Here is an 18763-nt window from a genome sequence, read left to right on the forward strand (position 1 = left end):
CCAATAGCAAAAAAATTTAGGTTGTTCTGCTTCGAGTATTCACTTAGTGAAATATTGTGACAAACTAATTCATCCTTTGTGTTTACAGAGTACAAGGCATGAAATTTTATGTTACTGCATCTATAATCCTACCAAATCCTCAAACCATTAACTCCTATTGCTTGCTTTAAGTTAACTGTACTGCTGGTTAACCTGAAGAAAAGTGGTTACAGTAATGTTAACAAATATTCTCTCCTGTCTTCAGGTTGTACAAAGGTTCCAAGAATTATTCTCCCAGACAAAATACAAGGAAGCTGTGAACTTGCTGCAGAATCTCCACAAGCCCTTCTTCGAACTCCAGACACTGTAGCAAAGTTTCAGGTAATAGTTTCAATTTTTGTCCTTTTGTATAAATTTCTATTTTCAAAGCTTGTATTCTTTAGAAAGAAGTTGGAAGTCTATTTTTTTTATTGCAATTTACTTATTTATTTTTGTTTGTTCACATTCAGCATTATTAAGTTCTGTTTGTTTCAATTTATTCTCTTTAGAGTGTTCCTGTCCAAGCTGGCCAAACACCACCGCTGTTGCAATACTTTGGAACACTATTAACAAGAGGGAAACTAAATGCTTTTGAGTCTTTAGAGTTATCCCGGCTTGTTGTGAACCAGAACAAAAAAAATTTATTGGAAAATTGGTTGGCTGAAGACAAGCTTGAGTGCAGTGAAGAACTCGGGGATCTTGTAAAGGTTAGTGAGCTAAAATCTCAAAGTAGCAAACACAGAGGCCTGCTAATGTTGCTGTATTTCATTATGCGCCATTGTCATGTAGAATTTACTAGTCATCACACACAAGAGATTGAGTTGACCATCTATTAGTGATATTTCTTTAGACAGTGGACAATGATCTTGCACTGAAGATCTACATTAAAGCAAGGGTGACTCCTAAAGTTGTTGCTGCTTTTGCTGAGCGGAGGGAGTTTGACAAAATACTTATTTACTCAAAGCAGGTACTTTTTTTTAGGAGTTACATGCTTGTTTGGCATGTACAAGATCCATTACTCTAGGCCATTTGTATATGAAGATTTTTGAAGAATGATTATATCTATAGCAAGATTTTTACCAAAAATGCTAGTCAACTAAAATTGGCTTGTTCTTGATTGCAGGTGGGCTATACACCTGATTATCTTTTTCTTCTCCAGACAATTCTAAGGACTGATCCTCAGGTAATTTTTTTTCTTTATAGGGCCTATGGTGAATTTATTGTAGTATGTTATAAAAATTCTTTGAATGATTCACCATGTGTTTTAAGCTTCTCACTGCTTGCACTATGATTCCTTCTTTCACTATCAGGATTTTTTTTTTTTTGCATTCAATTTGTTCGAGAGATTTCTATTGCAAAATTTGTCAATTCAACTTCATATGCATATAACTTTGCAGGGAGCAGTCAATTTTGCTCTTATGATGTCACAAATGGAGGGAGGCTGCCCAGTTGATTACAATACAATAACTGATCTCTTTCTCCAGGTTCATATACTTCCCTCTAAGCTTGGTGTTGACTGGAGATGATGATAAATGCACAAGCTTATTAATATTATTATTATTTTATTAGCAAAAATGCACAATCTGCAATTTGATTGTTTAGCTTCCTTGATTTTTCATCCTTTTGTGAAGTTGTATTCTAATTTCTATGATCTCTATAATTTTGGCTTTTGCTTTTCAGAGAAATTTGATTCGAGAGGCAACAGCCTTCCTGCTAGATGTGTTGAAGCCAAATCTACCGGAGCATGCATTTCTTCAAACAAAGGTATGATTTATCCTTCTAGTATAAAGTTTGTTGTCAATCTTTATCTGCTGTGATTTTCTGCCCTTTTCTGGCCTCATTGTCTTCTGATGCAGGTTTTGGAGATCAATTTGGTGACATATCCAAATGTTGCAGATGCTATATTAGCCAATGGAATGTTCAGCCATTATGATAGGCCTCGAATTGCTCAGCTTTGTGAACAAGCTGGCTTGTATGTGCGAGCTCTTCAGGTATAATACTCTGTTGAAGTTATTCCTATGCAATTTCTTTGCATTGCAATTATTAAACAATTAATGTTTATTCTGAGCATTTCTCAGAATTGCCTGATATAAAACGTGTTATTGTGAATACCCATGCCATTGAGCCGCAGGTAAATTATAGTTGTCAACTATAGATTTTGGTAATATGTTAGATATTAATCCATAATCACTTCATATCAGGCAATTCTGAGTAATGCTGCAGAATAAACATTAATTGTTTAATAATTGCAATGCAAAGAAATTGCATAGGAATCACTAAAGAGAACAGAGTATTATACCTGAAGAGCTCGCACATACAAGCCAGCTTGTTCACAAAGCTGAGCAATTCGAGGCCTATCATAATGGCTGAACATTCCATTGGCTAATATAGCATCTGCAACATTTGGATACGTCACCAAATTGATCTCCAAAACCTGCATCAGAAGACAATGAGGCCAGAAAAGGGCAGAAAATCACAGCAGATAAAGATTGACAACAAACTTTATACTGGAAGAAGGATAAATCATACCTTTGTTTGAAGAAATGCATGCTCCGGTAGATTTGGCTTCAACACATCTAGCAGGAAGGCTGTTGCCTCTCGAATCAAATTTCTCTGAAAAGCAAAAGCCAGAAAATTATAGAGATCATAGAAATTAGAATACAACTTCACAAAAGGATGAAAAATCAAGGAAGCTAAACAATCAAATTGCAGATTGTGCATTTTTGCTAATAATAATAATAATATTAATAAGCTTGTGCATTTATCATCATCTCCAGTCAACACCAAGCTTAGAGGGAAGTATATCAACCTGAGAAGAGATCAGTTATTGTATTGTAATCAACTGGGCAGCCTCCCTCCATTTGTGACATCATAAGAGCAAAATTGACTGCTCCCTGCAAAGTTATATGCATATGAAGTTGAATTGACAAATTTTGCAATAGAAATTTCTCAAACAAATTGAATGCAAAAAAAAAAAAAAAAAATCCTGATAGTGAAAGAAGTCACAGTGGTGCAAGCAGTGAGAAGCTTAAAACACATGGTGAATCATTCAAAGAATTTTTATAACATACTACAATAAATTCACCATAGGCCCTATAAAGAAAAAAAATTACCTGAGGATCAGTCCTTAGAATTGTCTGGAGAAGAAAAAGATAATCAGGTGTATAGCCCACCTGCAATCAAGAACAAGCCAATTTTAGTTGACTAGCATTTTTGGTAAAAATCTTGCTATAGATATAATCATTCTTCAAAAATCTTCATATACAAATGGCCTAGAGTAATGGATCTTGTACATGCCAAACAAGCATGTAACTCCTAAAAAAAAGTACCTGCTTTGAGTAAATAAGTATTTTGTCAAACTCCCTCCGCTCAGCAAAAGCAGCAACAACTTTAGGAGTCGCCCTTGCTTTAATGTAGATCTTCAGTGCAAGATCATTGTCCACTGTCTAAAGAAATATCACTAATAGATGGTCAACTCAATCTCTTGTGTGTGATGACTAGTAAATTCTACATGACAATGACGTATAATGAAATACAGCAACATTAGCAGGCCTCTGTGTTTGCTACTTTGAGATTTTAGCTCACTAACCTTTACAAGATCCCCGAGTTCTTCACTGCACTCAAGCTTGTCTTCAGTCAACCAATTTTCCAATAAATTTTTTTTGTTCTGGTTCACAACAAGCCGGGATAACTCTAAAGACTCAAAAGCATTTAGTTTCCCTCTTGTTAATAGTGTTCCAAAGTATTGCAACAGCGGTGGTGTTTGGCCAGCTTGGACAGGAACACTCTAAAGAGAATAAATTGAAACAAACAGAACTTAATAATGCTGAATGTGAACAAACAAAAATAAATAAGTAAATTGCAATAAAAAAAATAGACTTCCAACTTCTTTCTAAAGAATACAAGCTTTGAAAATAGACATTTATACAAAAGGACAAAAATTGAAACTATTACCTGAAACTTTGCTACAGTGTCTGGAGTTCGAAGAAGGGCTTGTGGAGATTCTGCAGCAAGTTCACAAGCTTCCTTGTATTTTGTCTGGGAGAATAATTCTTGGAACCTTTGTACAACCTGAAGACAGGAGAGAATATTTGTTAACATTACTGTAACCACTTTTCTTCAGGTTAACCAGCAGTACAGTTAACTTAAAGCAAGCAATAGGAGTTAATGGTTTGAGGATTTGGTAGGATTATAGATGCAGTAACATAAAATTTCATGCCTTGTACTCTGTAAACACAAAGGATGAATTAGTTTGTCACAATATTTCACTAAGTGAATACTTGAAGCAGAACAACCTAAATTTTTTTGCTATTGGTGCCTATGCATGACAGACACTAGAGTAAGGGATGCCAATGTTCTTCCTATATAACAAAACTTGTATGGTAAATTATCCTGGAAATCAGAAGCTGCTTGAAGAATGTTCTATTGCTGTTCATTTATGTGTTGGCCTGTCCAAAAGCAAGTATTAATTGGTTCAGCAAGTATCACACTCTACTCAAAGGTAGTCGTCATCGGTCATCTTATTGTCATACACCTTAACAAAATGATGATGAAGAACGAAAATATTGGCATTTAGCTGAGAGTGCATGAACAGTGCAGCTCCACATTAAAGAGTATTAGGGGAAGTAAATAAAGAATTTACCAAATTCTCTGCCCCTGGAAGGTTTCCACGTTTTGCAAGGTTAACAGCAAGCTCCAAATTGTTTAGCTGTGAAAAAGAAATTTTAAATTTGAATCCAAGATAGCATAAATATTCAAAAAGAAAATGCCAGTGCAATAGCATACTTGGTTACTGACAAATGGCACGATAGTTGCTTCATTGACAGTAGCCAGTAGAACTTGTCCCCTTCGATTTACTGCATAAAAACCTCCAACATTTGAGGCCTCCGCTGCAAGGAATATAGGATCTGGACTGATGCGATTTCTGTAAACTGCTGTTGCTGTTTCCAGATCATATACAAATAGCAGGCCGAGCTTTGTGATAGCATATATCAAACTGTACTTTTGGGATATCTGCCAAAGGAAACACCTAATTGGGTCAGAATGTAAGTAGCACTTGTACATGGCTATGAATATAAGTGATAAATCTTCTTGAATACCTGCATTGCCACTGGAAAATCATCTGCAAAATCTGGAGGAAAGAACAGATCTGCTTGCTTCTTTGTGAATCCTGGCTTTCCTGATAAAAGATAGCTTTTATTTCAGAATGAGAAAAGCAGATTAATAGGAGATTGACCAACATGCTATCATCTCTCATGCACTCTAAAAAGGGAGAAAAATATTATTCTTGCAATTTTATTCATGCATATTTTCAATAAATATAATTGGTTAGCAACACGTTTAAGAAATGAGAGCATTAGAGAGAAAGTTGGAGTTGCATCTATTGAGGAAAAACTCCGTGAGACACGTTTAAGGTGGTACGGACATGTACTTAGACGACCGATAAATGCTCCAGTTAGGCGGTGTGAAACTATGACAAATACGCATATCAAACGAGGACGAGGTAGACCAAAAACTTGGTTAGCAACAATAAAACAAGATAAAATTTATTTAAATATAAATGATGATATAATAGGAGATAGAGCTCAATGGCGTAAAAGGATCCATATAGCCGACCCCACTTAGTGGGATAAGGCTTGGTTGTTGGTTGTTGGTATAATTGTTCCAATTGCCAAATGTTGGAGAACTTAATATATAAGATCCTGTCAAAATGGGATTCTTGTACCCCCACACTTGAGGTCATGATAAGATAAGACAGATTTCTCAAATTAACTTTTTCTATTTCTAGAGAGAGAGAGAGAGTACCTGGTTGAGCGCCTAATTCAATGACATGCAATTTTGAAGTGATCTGTCCAGCATTCACTGTCTTTGATGCAAAACAAATAAGAATTGAAGGTTTATCATTACCAGCCACCTGTGAAATATATGGTCGAAGTAAATAATGGGAGGGGGAAGATGCAACTCCTGCATTGGTTAGTAACTTAGTATAAAGAAATAAAGCACAAATATCTTACCTTAAATGATGCAAAGGATGCAGCATGAGCTTCAAGTGCCTGGCTCCGCTGCTGGTCAACAGAAAAGAGCTGCATATTTCCCTTGACCAGTTGTGGCCTCTGTAAGGAGAATTCAGTTACACAACAAGCAGTAGACAATCAAACTATCATCATTCAACAAGCAGCTGTGGCCCATAAGGAAAAAGGAAGAGGATGGAAGAGATAGCATTGTGAACAGAAATATATGATCAACAACCCAGCAATGACACAGGTGACAGAACTACTATGCTTATTCCGATCTTGGACAACTAATAACAAGGAACAAAAGTTATCCATAACCACCTCACAAGACCATAATTTACTTTATTATATATCAACAACCCAGCAATGACACAGAGCTACTTTGCTTATTCAAATCCTGGACAACTAATAACAAGTAACACAAGTTTCCAGGACCACCTCACAAGACTTGCATATACCATTCTTTTAAAGAAACACCCTGCACAAGCTGTAGTCTTTTTTCTAGAGAGAAAAACCTGAAAGATATGTTTAGGAGCCTGAATATGAATTTCACAAAATTCTAATACTTTCTGCAAAACAAACATCAAAATAAATGCAATCATATATTGTTTCTTCGTTATACTGCAATCGAACAACAATCCTTCTAATATTAGTTGATACTCTGCTATTCAGGATTGCACATAACTACCAATAATTTCCAAGTTTGGGCTCTTCTTACCATTTTTACTAGTGAATTAGTTTAAACTTCCATGGTTGGCACTATATCTAGAATAGGATTTCTATCTAATTGCCATCCTGGTCACTGTCTAGATGGCAAAAGGATTTGACTATGAAGCAAGAATGATTAACTACAAAGGTTGCTCATATTTAGCATTGGTTGCTATTTCTTGGTAATATGAAATGGTTTGAGAGTGTCCAGTCAACTGTGAGTTCTAAGCCAGATATACACAAGCATACACTTGATGTTCCTAGTTGACTACCACCAAGTGCCTCAAATTTTGACATTCACAACATAACAGATATGGCTTTACCTCTGGAGTACCTGATGCAATTCCAATAAGCACAAGCCATTTCTCAGAGGGGTCACATCGATAGTTGATGATCTGATTATTTGTCAAATTAGAAGCTCGATCAAACATCTTGATAGGCTCTGCTTCACCTGCATTAGAATGGGGATGAAGTATACATTTTCCAAATATGCATTCACTACTAGCATGTTCTTCAATAGATACAAATACAATTACAAGTCGTTCTTCAACCATGTATCACCTTCTATTGGCCAATGATAAACTGAAGTTTGTGTGACTATACCCAATATCTTTGGGGTGATCCATTTCCAAAAGACAACCTGTCAAGTCATGCAACATAACTAAGAAAGAAGAAATAATAAGACTATATTTTGAATAAAAATCACACAGAAAAGACTAATACCAACTGAATTAACATCATTACCTGTTCAGGCATCTGATGAGATTTGATTTTAGTCTTTGCTTCAATATTGAATACCTGCAAATGATCTTGAGTAGTTCCTGGTATTTGGGCTGCAAAATTTGGATTACGAGTTCCATCAACACCAAAACAGAATGGAGTTAAATGTACAGAAAAGGAATTCAATCTTAATTATGAGGGAAATGGAGAATAGAAAATGACGATATTTGCAAATCTTTTCCTCATTACTATTTTAATAAACATACTTTATTATTCTGTTACTCCCTTCAAACTCAGATATATCATCATCATAATGCTAAAACAAAGTAGAAAAGCAAAAGAATTTGATGATGACTTATAAGATTACTTCCATGAAAAATAAAATTCAATGGCATAAGAGCAAAGAGCATAAAGGTTTTGTTGCACTGTAGTAGTTGACTAATACAACTTATCCTAGTGACATCAAGACCAGCAGATTCTAGCTACATCTCCTGATCAATAACCAAGTTCTATTTCTAGATGGTCTTAAGTTGGCAAAGTACAACTTACCATATTTCTTTAAATAGCATCATCTCGTTCATAAAAACAGGGGAAAAGTATCCACTAGAAAAAGCAACTAGACACTTAAGGTGGGTGGAAACTCCAACCTGTCACCGTTGGATGGTCACATATGTGTGAGGAAGAGCACAATAGGTTCAAACAATAAACAATCAAGGGAGTAGAATTGATCCAACCAGAGAGCGGAATGTATCCAGGTTGGGAGGAGTTATCATGGCAAAGAATAGGTGGAACATCCACTAGTCATAACATCGCAAAGAATAGGAACATCCACTAGTCAGTTAACATGTGGCAAGGCATTATTGGATGAACACTCACTCCCAAGGTCAATAAAAGAGGGATAGCATCAGTTACTTGATAATTTCTAGGAAAATCTAAGTAAATACAGAGAACTAAACACAATTTGGACATTCTCCATTCCCACCTCCACCCATTTCAAGTTGTTTTATTCACTTCAACCCACAACTGCCTAGGGTCACCTGGATATGGGTCTTTCCCACTAACCCATCGCTGTTTGCTTCAACCGACCTGTTATAATCACAAAGCCAAGCTATATCAATTCAACCAAACCCCAACAACAAAGGCAAGGTGAACACATCAATCCACTCTATACACCTTGGCAAACTTAGTTTAGTTAGGATGAATTCTCCTCAACCCAATCACAATTTAACTGCAGTTCTAACCTGGGCTCTTATGGCTCACTTTCATAACCAAGGTTCTAGCTAAAGAATTATAGCTGGCAGACTTCTATAATCTAATATAATTACACAACATCAAAACTTTACAGAATTTACATAGAAGTTGTATGCAATTTTTGTTCATATTCATTAATTACCTGGTGCACATAAAAAAGACAAACTGTTGAATGCAAGCGGCAAATTAATAACCTGGCTAAATTGTGGGACTTAGTATATAGCTTCCATTAGAAAGTAAAGGGGTCATCTTGATTGGCTTAAAAGTATGTTGGAAGTAATATGATGCATTGAAAATAAAATTTTTTAATTAATTAAATAAATAACAGCGGGAAATTACAATTTGATTACTAATCCATGTTTAGCAATATAGGGGACCTTTAAGAGCAAGAATCCTGCTGTTGGGATTCATCAAAGCAGAGTCTGCAGTAATTGGCCTCCTCAGCGGCTGCATCGGCATATTCATATCGACAATGACCACACTGTTCTGCGGAGAGGTCTCCCTGACACATATGTACTTGTCTGATTCCATGGTAACATGTGTAAACGTGATGAACTGAGGATTGATCCCGATGCTCGGAAGCTACAAATCACATCGAGAACCATCAGAAACCATGTAGATGATATTTTCCCGCAATGGAGAACATAATAATAGTCCCCCCGGGTCATTTGCAATATATCAAGAACTACTTGAGTGGATCAGAAACAAATCAAAGAACTGTTCCCAAAATTGAGCCAGAATCCTTAATTTCAGTGCTTCCAAGTTTGATCAGAATACAAGAGAAGTGAGAACTAGTGAAACCAAAGGTCAATTCAATAGAGAAGGAGCTCACCGTCAAAGCTTCCCGCATAACGATCGGAGCGTTGGCCGCAGCCATTGGACCTGGATCTGGCCTCTACTAGGACTCCTGCAGCCGGAGAAAGACGAGAAGGGAACCAAAGGCGCCTCTTCAGATCTGAAGGTGCGGAACCCTTCCGGCGATTCCACGTAGTGGGAGGACGAGAAGACTAGTGGAGATCTGACTAGCCAATGGATCTAATCGCAAACTATATATATATTGAATTGGAAATTTTTGAAATTCCATACGAGCTCTCGAAATATTTTATATTTTTTACCGCGTGACAAAAATTAATTAATTCTTCAATCATTTTCTTTTAGTTACAAGTCATGACGCTTTTTTTTTATTTGATAATTTAGGTATCTAATGTTTTAGATCAATTAATCTTTTAGATCATTGATCCGATCCTATAAAATTTTTCATCGAACATTAAGATAAATTAAGAAATATGAATAGTACAATCAACATTCTAAAATTATTTTCTCACGAGAAGAAATTAATTTGAGAAATGTAAAAATTATATTTATTGATGTACATTATTCACATAAATTTGATTTGCATCTTAGAGAAAATGATTGCAATTAAACTCCTCTACTTTCTATTTGTTTCCAATTGAAGAATGAAAATTAATGATATTTTCTCCTTTTTTTCAAGCTACTCATACACTAACAAATTCCTTTTGAAAATATAATAAAACCATCTATGTATTCTCTATCGACTTGTACTTCTGAATAGAAAGTCTATGAGCCACACAAATTCTATAACCATGCACAGAGCACCACTATGCGCTTAACTTGGGAATTCCAATTAATTAAGCCAGCCAGTCCCAAGACAATATTATCATGAATATTAAACATCTAGCTCGTGCCACACCAACACAACAGGCTCAGTCTGTATTAACACTCTCCATGATTACCAAGTCCAAGTGTGCGCTGTAATTTGTGCATGCGTCAAGACCACATTCGCATTGGCCACTTCCAAATAAGTCTATTTACCGTTAATGGATGGATATATATATAGAGAGGGAGAACTAGCTAGAATTATCCCATTAAATCATCCGTCTCGTTAGCATGGAATAAACATATATTTTAATTAATTAATGCAAGTAAGATTCAAATGTTGTGTTAATTAATGAAGGGACAAGAGGAATAGATTCTGCTGATATATTAATATTAATGGACAAGAATTGTGGAGAACAACAAATCAAATTTTGTCTTAAGTTATTTTATTTTAATATTTGAATAAATAATTTAAGATGAGACGGCACATTTTAATTAGTTCATCTATTACACAATCTGATGACTAATTAAACTGGATAGACGATTGGGTGAACAAATAAAGGCATGCATGATGAGTAAATCGAAAAGGATCGGGTAATTCATCTTAATTAATTGCCTGCTTGGCCCATATATGTGACGATTCTAAGAATCTATATATATATATATATTTCGCTTAATTACTCCTATATATATATATATATATATATATACCTAATTTGATCAGGTTAATTATATAAATATATTATAATAGTACTAATTAATCAACCTAGCTAGCTAATAAGTCGATCGTTCGATATGATCATCTAGCTCTTCATTTTTATTCGTAATAATTGATAATAACTAGTAATTTTTTATATCTTTAATTTGATCACGAGGATGCTATTTGAGCTCTTGGCCAATGAACAATGCCAATACCCCAGTCCAAAATATTTATGTACACATGTAACAAGTGGATTGACGTACGAACGTGGATGTTTCGTTTTTTTCCACTCTAACTTTTTGCCTACTCACTTTATGTGTTTCGCAGTTCAAGAGAGACGAACTAACAAACACAAATTCTAGGCCTCCCGTGTTCATTATTTACAGAGCCACACCAGTCAGTCTACCAGAACCCGTGGCAACCTGCAGCAGGCAGCAGAAGGAAGCACTGTCGGAAGAAAAAAAGTAGCCATCTCTTCCTTCTCTCGGTGAGTCCATTTCTTCACCCTCCTTCCCCATCCCCTTGCTAGCTAGCTTCTTCTTCTTCTGCGTCGTCGTTACTTAGCTTTCATGACCAGATGTAAGTATTGAGGCAATGGTATAGTATAGAGGCGAATTAAGGAGCTAGCAAAAGATCGAGTTGGAAATATTCTTTCCTCGGCTTCTACGTTTGCTTTGGTAGTTGTAGTGTTACGTTTGGTAGGGATGATAATGTGAGTACCAGACCAGGTTTAAAGTGAAGATAAAGGAACATATCAGGTTTTATACATCCACTGTTGCTGTATCTTAACAAGAAAGTGAGGTGAGAGATATAATATCAAGCTAAGGCAATCACAAGTTGGCAACATCGATCTATATGTTTCCTCATATGATGCATGAATCATTCACCATTTGTTTCCCTCTGATGTCTCGTGTACTTTGCCTGCAGGGTCGGCTTCTCACCTCATCAGAATGCAGATGTCCAAGACAAGGTATGTGTGTCCGTATGCCATTCCAATTTCCAATATAATTTCCGATTTCCAATTCCCATTACTCATCGTGATGACTGCTATGCCTCAGTTCCTGTAACGACCCGGCCCCTTGGGCGGCCCAACTAGCGGCCCAATCGACGGTCCCTTGGGCGGCCCAACCAGCGGCCCCCTTGGCGACCCTATGTCGTCAATCGACGACCCTCGGCCGTGCCGTTACTCACTAGGACTTTCCACCCCTGGCCAGTGGATTTTTGCCTCCCCCAGGATTCGAACTCTAGACCTCAGGATAAGTACTAGAGTTTATGAATCCTGGTAGCCAAGTGAGAAGCGCTCACTTGGCTACCAGGATTCATAAACTCTAGTACTTATCCTGGAGGTCTAGAGTTCGAATCCTGGGGGAGCAAAATCCACTGGCCAGGGGTGGAAAGTCCTAGTAGTAACGGCACGGCCGAGGGTCGTCGATTGACGACGTGGGTCGCCAAGGGGGCCGCTAGTGGGCCGCCCCCGGGACCGCCGATTGGGCCGCTAGTTGGGCCGCCCAAGGGGCCGGGTCGTTACAATAAAAAGGCGCCTTTTTATTGTAACGACCCGGCCCCTTGGGCGGCCCAACTAGCGGCCCAATCGGCGGTCCCTTGGGCGGCCCAACTCAGCGGCCCCCTTGGCGACCCCTATGTCGTCAATCGACGACCCTCGGCCGTGCCGTTACTCACTAGGACTTTCCACCCCTGGCCAGTGGATTTTGCCTCCCCCAGGATTCGAACTCTAGACCTCCAGGATAAGTACTAGAGTTTATGAATCCTGGTAGCCAAGTGAGAAGCGCTCACTTGGCTACCAGGATTCATAAACTCTAGTACTTATCCTGGAGGTCTAGAGTTCGAATCCTGAGGCAAAAATCCACTGGCCAGGGGTGGGAAGTCCTGAGTGAGTAACGGCACGGCCGAGGGTCGTCGATCGACGACGTGGGTCTTGCCGGGGGCCGCTGGTTGGGCCGCAGGGACCGCCGATTGGCTGCTAGTTGGGCCGCCCAAGGGGCCGGGTCGTTACAGTTCCAGTTGATTAATTATTGCCTTTTGGATCCAAGAGAAGTATTGAATTGTAATGCAACAAAATGGTCACTTTGTTTCTTCCTTATCTTGGTGCACCAAGGACACTGGATCGGTGTCCTCACCATGTGATGTTTGAATCTCTCTTTGTACTCTTCTTGTGGCACTCTCTCTTCTGTCAGTGTCATGGTCCGTGTTTTATATATAGAATAATAGAAAGGAGATTTAGACTGCTTGTCCAATTTTCTCCCTCAGTTTGTGATTATCCTAATTATCTCCTTGATCATTTGCTCTGCAGTTTCCTTCATGTCATGCCTGTCTTTTTATTTCTTCTCCAAGTCTTCTCCTACTTCAGATCTGCTTTCTTGTTTGGCCTTTTTTGTTTTTTGGTATGAATTTTACGTTCAAATGTGCTTTGTTTGGAAATCTTAAGCAGAAATGGGTCCTCAGAAATTTCAAGTAAGACTTCGACAATGATACTGCAATCAAAACGGGTGTCCAAGTTGGTTGTATCTGAATCAACCACCTCGTTTTCAAAACCTTCAATGGATACGAGTCCCAAGATTGAATGCCGCTCGGCTAAAACCATGGACACCGAGGTAGTTTTTTAATGAAGAGATTTGTATAAAGTAATGATTTTTGGGAATCGAGGATTAAATTCTCTTATCGTGATTGCAGAAGAGGCGCCCGAGCAAGGTCACGGAACTGGAATGCCAAATCACGCAGCTCCAGAAAGAGCTGAAGAAGAAGAGCGATCAACTCAGCTCCATCGAGTCCACCAGGCGCCGAGCTCAGCAGGAAGCAGAGGAGGCTAAGAAGCAGCTCGTGGCCATGTCGGCGAAGCTCCATGATTCTCATGCCCAGATGGCGGAGCTCTCCGCGGCCGAGGACTCCCGGATCCAAGAGCTCAGAAAGATCTCCCAAGAACGCGACCGCGCATGGCAGTCCGAGCTGGAGGCCATCGAGAACCAACACAGCGTCGACAACGCTGCGTTAGCCGCCGCCACGAGTGAGATCCGAAGACTCAAGCTGCAGCTCGAGATGGTGCTCCGTTCCGAAGCCGCATTGGCGGAGAAGACTCAGCTTGATCGGTTACAGCTCCAAGCCTCAGAGAAAAGCCTCGCGGAGGCGTCGTTCGCCGTCGAGAACCTCAGTCTTAGCCTCGTCGGCAGCGAGCGAGCGGAGGCCGAGGCCAAGTCCATGCTCGCCGACACGAGGAAGCAACTGGAGCTCGCTCAAAGCACCATCGAGTCCCTCCTCACCGACGGATCCAAACTCATGGAGTCCTTCAGTATCGTCGCCACAGAGCTCAAGGAGTCCAGATTTCGAGTCAGAGTACTCGAAGAGAGCGTGAGGAAGTTGCAGGAAGAGCAGTATGCTGCTCATGTCCATGCTTTGGTTGATCTCGCCAATGCAAAGGCACTCTGTTTTGGTTCTTCGGATTATGAAGAAAACCAGTTGATGACAGCATTAGAAGATTTTTGGGTGATGCATCAAGAAGAGCAGATTGAGAGCACCGTGAGGATCCAGTGGGCTTATGAAATGATGGATAAAGAGCTTGCTGATTCCAATCTCAGAGAACAAGAATTAGAGTTGAAACTAGGTGATGCAAAATTAGAGTCCGCTCTGCTAAAGGCCAATCTTCTTGACAGGGAAGCGGAGCTTCGAAAAATCTCAGATTTGAACAAAAAATTGCTTCAAAAAGTGGAGAAAGAACGACAAGACATGAAACTAACGCAGTCAATTGCTGATGTTGCAGATTTAAAGATCAAACTTGCAGATAATGAAGCAGCACTCGGGAGAGTATGCGAGGAGAATGAGCAGCTGAAACTTGAGCTGCGGGTGAACGAATCAGAGAAGCAGAAAGCCTATGAAGAAGCTATTTCGGAGATGAATTCAGCAAAGACCGCGGAGAAGGCGGCACTGACGGAGCTCGGATTTGTAGCCCATGAAGCTGAAAAGAGCAAAGAGATGGCGGCGAGGGTGGTGGGCGAGCTTGAGTCAACTAAAGTGGAGAAATCTGAAATGGAAATGGAATTGAGGAAGCTGAAATTGCAAGCGGAGCAGTGGAAGAAAGCAGCTGAAACTGCAATCCTGATGCTTACAGACTCCGAGCACAAGCCGGGCGCCGGGAAACTCATGAGCTTGCCTTCAGCCGATGACTTGGTCGACGAATCTTACAGGAAGAAAAAGAGTTACGTGCTTAGAAGAATCAAAGGGATGTGGAACAAGGAGCAGAAGTAGCAGCACCCAGTCTGTAGCATGTCCATCTTGTAATTTTCATCCTAACTTTGCTTTCGATCGACCTTTTAGGTGGAAAAAAAAATTGCTAGTTTGATTGTATGTGTGAATAAGCGTTGTGATTTACGGAGTTATAATGGAAATAGTTATCTTTTTTTCCATCTCATTCTCTGTGCATGTCTACATTCACTAGTGTTATGAATCTTATAAATAGCTAGCCCAAGGGACAGCTTAATTAATCCAATTTAGAATATTCTCTAGGGATTTAAGCCTACTCATACCATGTGGATTACACTTATCTTTAATATACTTAAATTAAATTACCCTTAATCTTTTATCAACCTCATAACATGTGGTTTAATATATATATTTAAGTTTGGCTTGGGTTTGATCTGGACTTGTATTATTTGGTAGGAAAGCATATGTAATGGTGTAGGTAGGACCTAGCTAGAATACTTTAGGCTGTGTTTGCTCGCAGGTGAGAGGGAAAGGAGTGGGGCTGAGAGGGGATAAGGAAGGAGACGAGGGAGAGGATTGAGAATGGGACTTGCAATCCATTTAATTTGTTTTTGTCGAACTACAGATCAGAGGATCACAGAATTCACTCCCTCCATTGCTTAATTACATTGATGGATTTTGTATAAATTAAAAAGTGATCAAAACGATGGGAAGAAAAAAAAACATACTATTCTCTCCCTCTACCTTGCCACAGATTCTCCCTAAACCACAGGCGTGAATCATGGACCTTGCATACAAAGACTATATATATATAAATATACCAAATTAGATCCATAAAATATTTAATCAAATCAAATTCTCCGCATAAACTATAATAAACTATAAGCTAGAGATATGATCTCATCCACGTTTGGATCATACAATACGTGAGCCCAACTAAGCCTTTGCACGTCTCCACGGTCATGCATGAATATAATTAGCATATCTAATCTACTTGATCTTCTGATCCTCTTCCTTCACAGCCTCTCTGATCCAGTTCAGTCGGTTCATTGCCGCCGACGACATGCTCCCTGAGCACCACTTCTCGTCGTCGCCGGAATCCCCCGGCTCCCCCTGCTCCTCCGAATCCTCCGTCCAGAACTTCATCCCCAAGCTCCCACCCTCTCCCGGCGACTACTTCGTCCAAGTCCAGAAAGACCGCATCTTCCGCATTCCCCCGCCGCAAAACTCCCGACGCATGGCCGTCTACACCCGCCGCGCCTCCTCCCGCCGTCGCCGCACCTGCCTCCGCTGCCTCGCCTGGGCTGCCTCCCCCATCCTCCTCCTCGCCGCCGCCCTCGCCGTTCTCTGCCTCGTCTTCCGCCCCCAAAAACCCGTCTACTCGATCACCGCCCTTTCTATCGCCGGCTTCAACGTTTCTTCCTCCTCCTACCTCTCCCCTACCTTCCTCGCCACCGTCCGCGCCGAGAACCCCAACCAAAAGATCGGCCTTAGCTACCTCAACGGCGGCGACGTCACGGTGTCCTTCGCGGGAGTAAGCCTCTGCCGCGGCGATTGGCCGGCCTTCTTCCAGGGGCGGCGCAACTTGACGTCGTTCCAGGTGCCGATGACGGGGGCGGGCATACGCTTGTCGTCGGCAATGCGTCAGCAGTTGGAAGCGGCGCAGAGACGGCGTGAAGTCGCATTGCTGATCAGCATTAAAGTTCCGGTCCGGCTGAAGTTTGGGGCCGTTACGAGCTGGACTACGACCGTTAACGCCCGTTGCGACGTGACGGTCGACACGTTGACGGCCGAATCCAACATCGTAACGGAGTCTTGCCAAGTTAAAAATGTGATTTAACGGAAACGCCAAGCAATCGTCTTTCTGATTTGCTATTAAAATACAAGAGAGAGTTTTGTTTTCGTGTAGTTTAATGTCTTTATTTTTCCAATTTGTAAATTAAATGTTTTAAAGTGGCAAACGTATTCATTTTTTTTATGTGGCAATAATATAAATGTGCAAGTTACATTTGGACATCTAAAATACAACTCAACCTCATATTCACCAAACACTCCATTTACATTTACATTTTCTCAACTTTTTCTCAACCCCAACTATACATTTACATATTTTCAACCCCAATTTTCTTCCTAAAACCAAACACCCCCTTTTTAGGTGGGCCTACATATGGGCTCATAGTAGAAATGGGCGGCCTACCCAATGGGCCGAATAGCTTACAGCGCTTGTGTTGGGGCCCAGTGTGGTTATTTGAATTCTATATTCATTACAAATGGTTTATTCAAAAATTATTAAATTCAATGTATCATATCAGGAAAAAAAAAAACAACAAAGGATTTGCTAAAATTTGTATTGAACTCATGCTTCTCTAGAGCGTGCAAAAATGTAAGTCGAATCTTCCTTTATATATAAAAGGATGCATAATATGCATTTGCTATTATTTAAATTAATTAGGTGGTAAAATATTTTGAACTACAATAATTTTTTTGGACAAGGATAATTGAAGCATAAGAAAATAATATAATATATTTCGAATCTCCTTGAACATACGTTTTGTGTATTTAGTTTCGCTACGATATTCCAAATAGATATTGTTGTAGATATCATGTGCATTTGATAAGATATGCTCTTTTAATAAACAAAATATATAGAGATTATATATAAATGGAAAGTTCCATAATGACAAGATTGGATGGAAAAATTTAGTCTCCTTCCATATATTATCATATTGGAAAAAATAAGCAATGATAATTATGTGGCATTTTATTTTATTTTAAAAATAATATATCTATCTAGCTATATTCTAAGACAAGAAAAAAAGAGTTTAATCTAATAATTTGGCAATAGTGGGAGAAAGAGAAATATATTGAATAAAAATACTTTAAAATAGTTTGAAAACTGGGGGCGATAAGGTCCGTTAGAGTTGTTACTTTCCTTACATAAAGAGATTTATCATATCAATTGATATCATGAGCAAATATATTCCTGCCAAATAAAATAAGCCTTCTATCATGCATGTATATATGTACGTGTGTATATAAACATCTCCGATCTCCATTTCTACTCAATATATTCTGAGCTCAGTTAGTTGCTTTCAGCATTGAAGATTCAAAAAGGTCAATTTCTCTCTTTCTTTTTTTTTCTATTATATTTGTGTCTTGTTGACAATGAGATATTTTTTTTTATCTTGATTCTTGATCTTCATCCAAGCATGCATTTTTCTTCTCATATAATAAATATTTAACAATATTACTTGGTCTATATATTTATATTAAATTAAATATTTTTAATTTTTGAAAGGTTGCATTAATTATCATGACAAAGAGAAGTAGTAATCTAGTTAAAATTGCTCTTCCGGGGGTTGCATGCAAAGATGAATCTTTTGTCTTTGATTCATGGATGGAAGTGGAAAGCCTTCTGGGCGCTCCACCGCCAAGCATCTTCGACGTCGATCGACTATCCATCCCTTCATTACCGCAACTAGCAGGCGACTACGGAGAATCATCATCAATCGATGAGATCGGG

General features: G+C 39.2%; 3 protein-coding genes and 1 pseudogene across 3 annotated transcripts; 3 read left to right on the forward strand and 1 right to left on the reverse strand.

The window, feature by feature from the left end:
• The window catches only part of LOC141825119 (clathrin heavy chain 2-like), a 36171-nt pseudogene that overhangs the window by 5325 nt on the left and 12083 nt on the right, over nt 1–18763 (forward strand).
• Nucleotides 2823–9616, reverse strand: LOC141822895 (clathrin heavy chain 2-like). Its single transcript, XM_074710202.1, has 15 exons — nt 9544–9616; nt 9089–9293; nt 7485–7573; nt 7302–7380; nt 7064–7191; nt 6033–6131; nt 5824–5932; nt 5118–5197; nt 4804–5031; nt 4661–4726; nt 3973–4089; nt 3608–3805; nt 3348–3464; nt 3132–3191; nt 2823–2912 (listed from the first exon to the last, which is right to left on the reverse strand). The coding sequence occupies exons 1-15, from the start codon at nt 9586–9588 to the stop codon at nt 2823–2825; spliced, it is 1710 nt and encodes a 569-aa protein (XP_074566303.1). The 5' UTR covers nt 9589–9616.
• Nucleotides 13480–15404, forward strand: LOC141825120 (interactor of constitutive active ROPs 3-like). The gene is made up of 2 exons (XM_074712512.1): nt 13480–13640; nt 13720–15404. The coding sequence occupies exons 1-2, from the start codon at nt 13515–13517 to the stop codon at nt 15283–15285; spliced, it is 1692 nt and encodes a 563-aa protein (XP_074568613.1). The 5' UTR covers nt 13480–13514; the 3' UTR covers nt 15286–15404.
• On the forward strand, nt 16304–17080 carry LOC141825123 (NDR1/HIN1-like protein 13). Its single transcript, XM_074712514.1, has one exon. The coding sequence runs from the start codon at nt 16304–16306 to the stop codon at nt 17078–17080; it is 777 nt and encodes a 258-aa protein (XP_074568615.1).

Source organism: Curcuma longa, chromosome 3, assembly GCF_044706935.1.
Source record: "Curcuma longa cultivar G26 ecotype Majalengka, Jawa Barat chromosome 3, ITB_CL_G26_1.1, whole genome shotgun sequence".
Lineage (NCBI taxonomy): Eukaryota > Viridiplantae > Streptophyta > Magnoliopsida > Zingiberales > Zingiberaceae > Curcuma > Curcuma longa.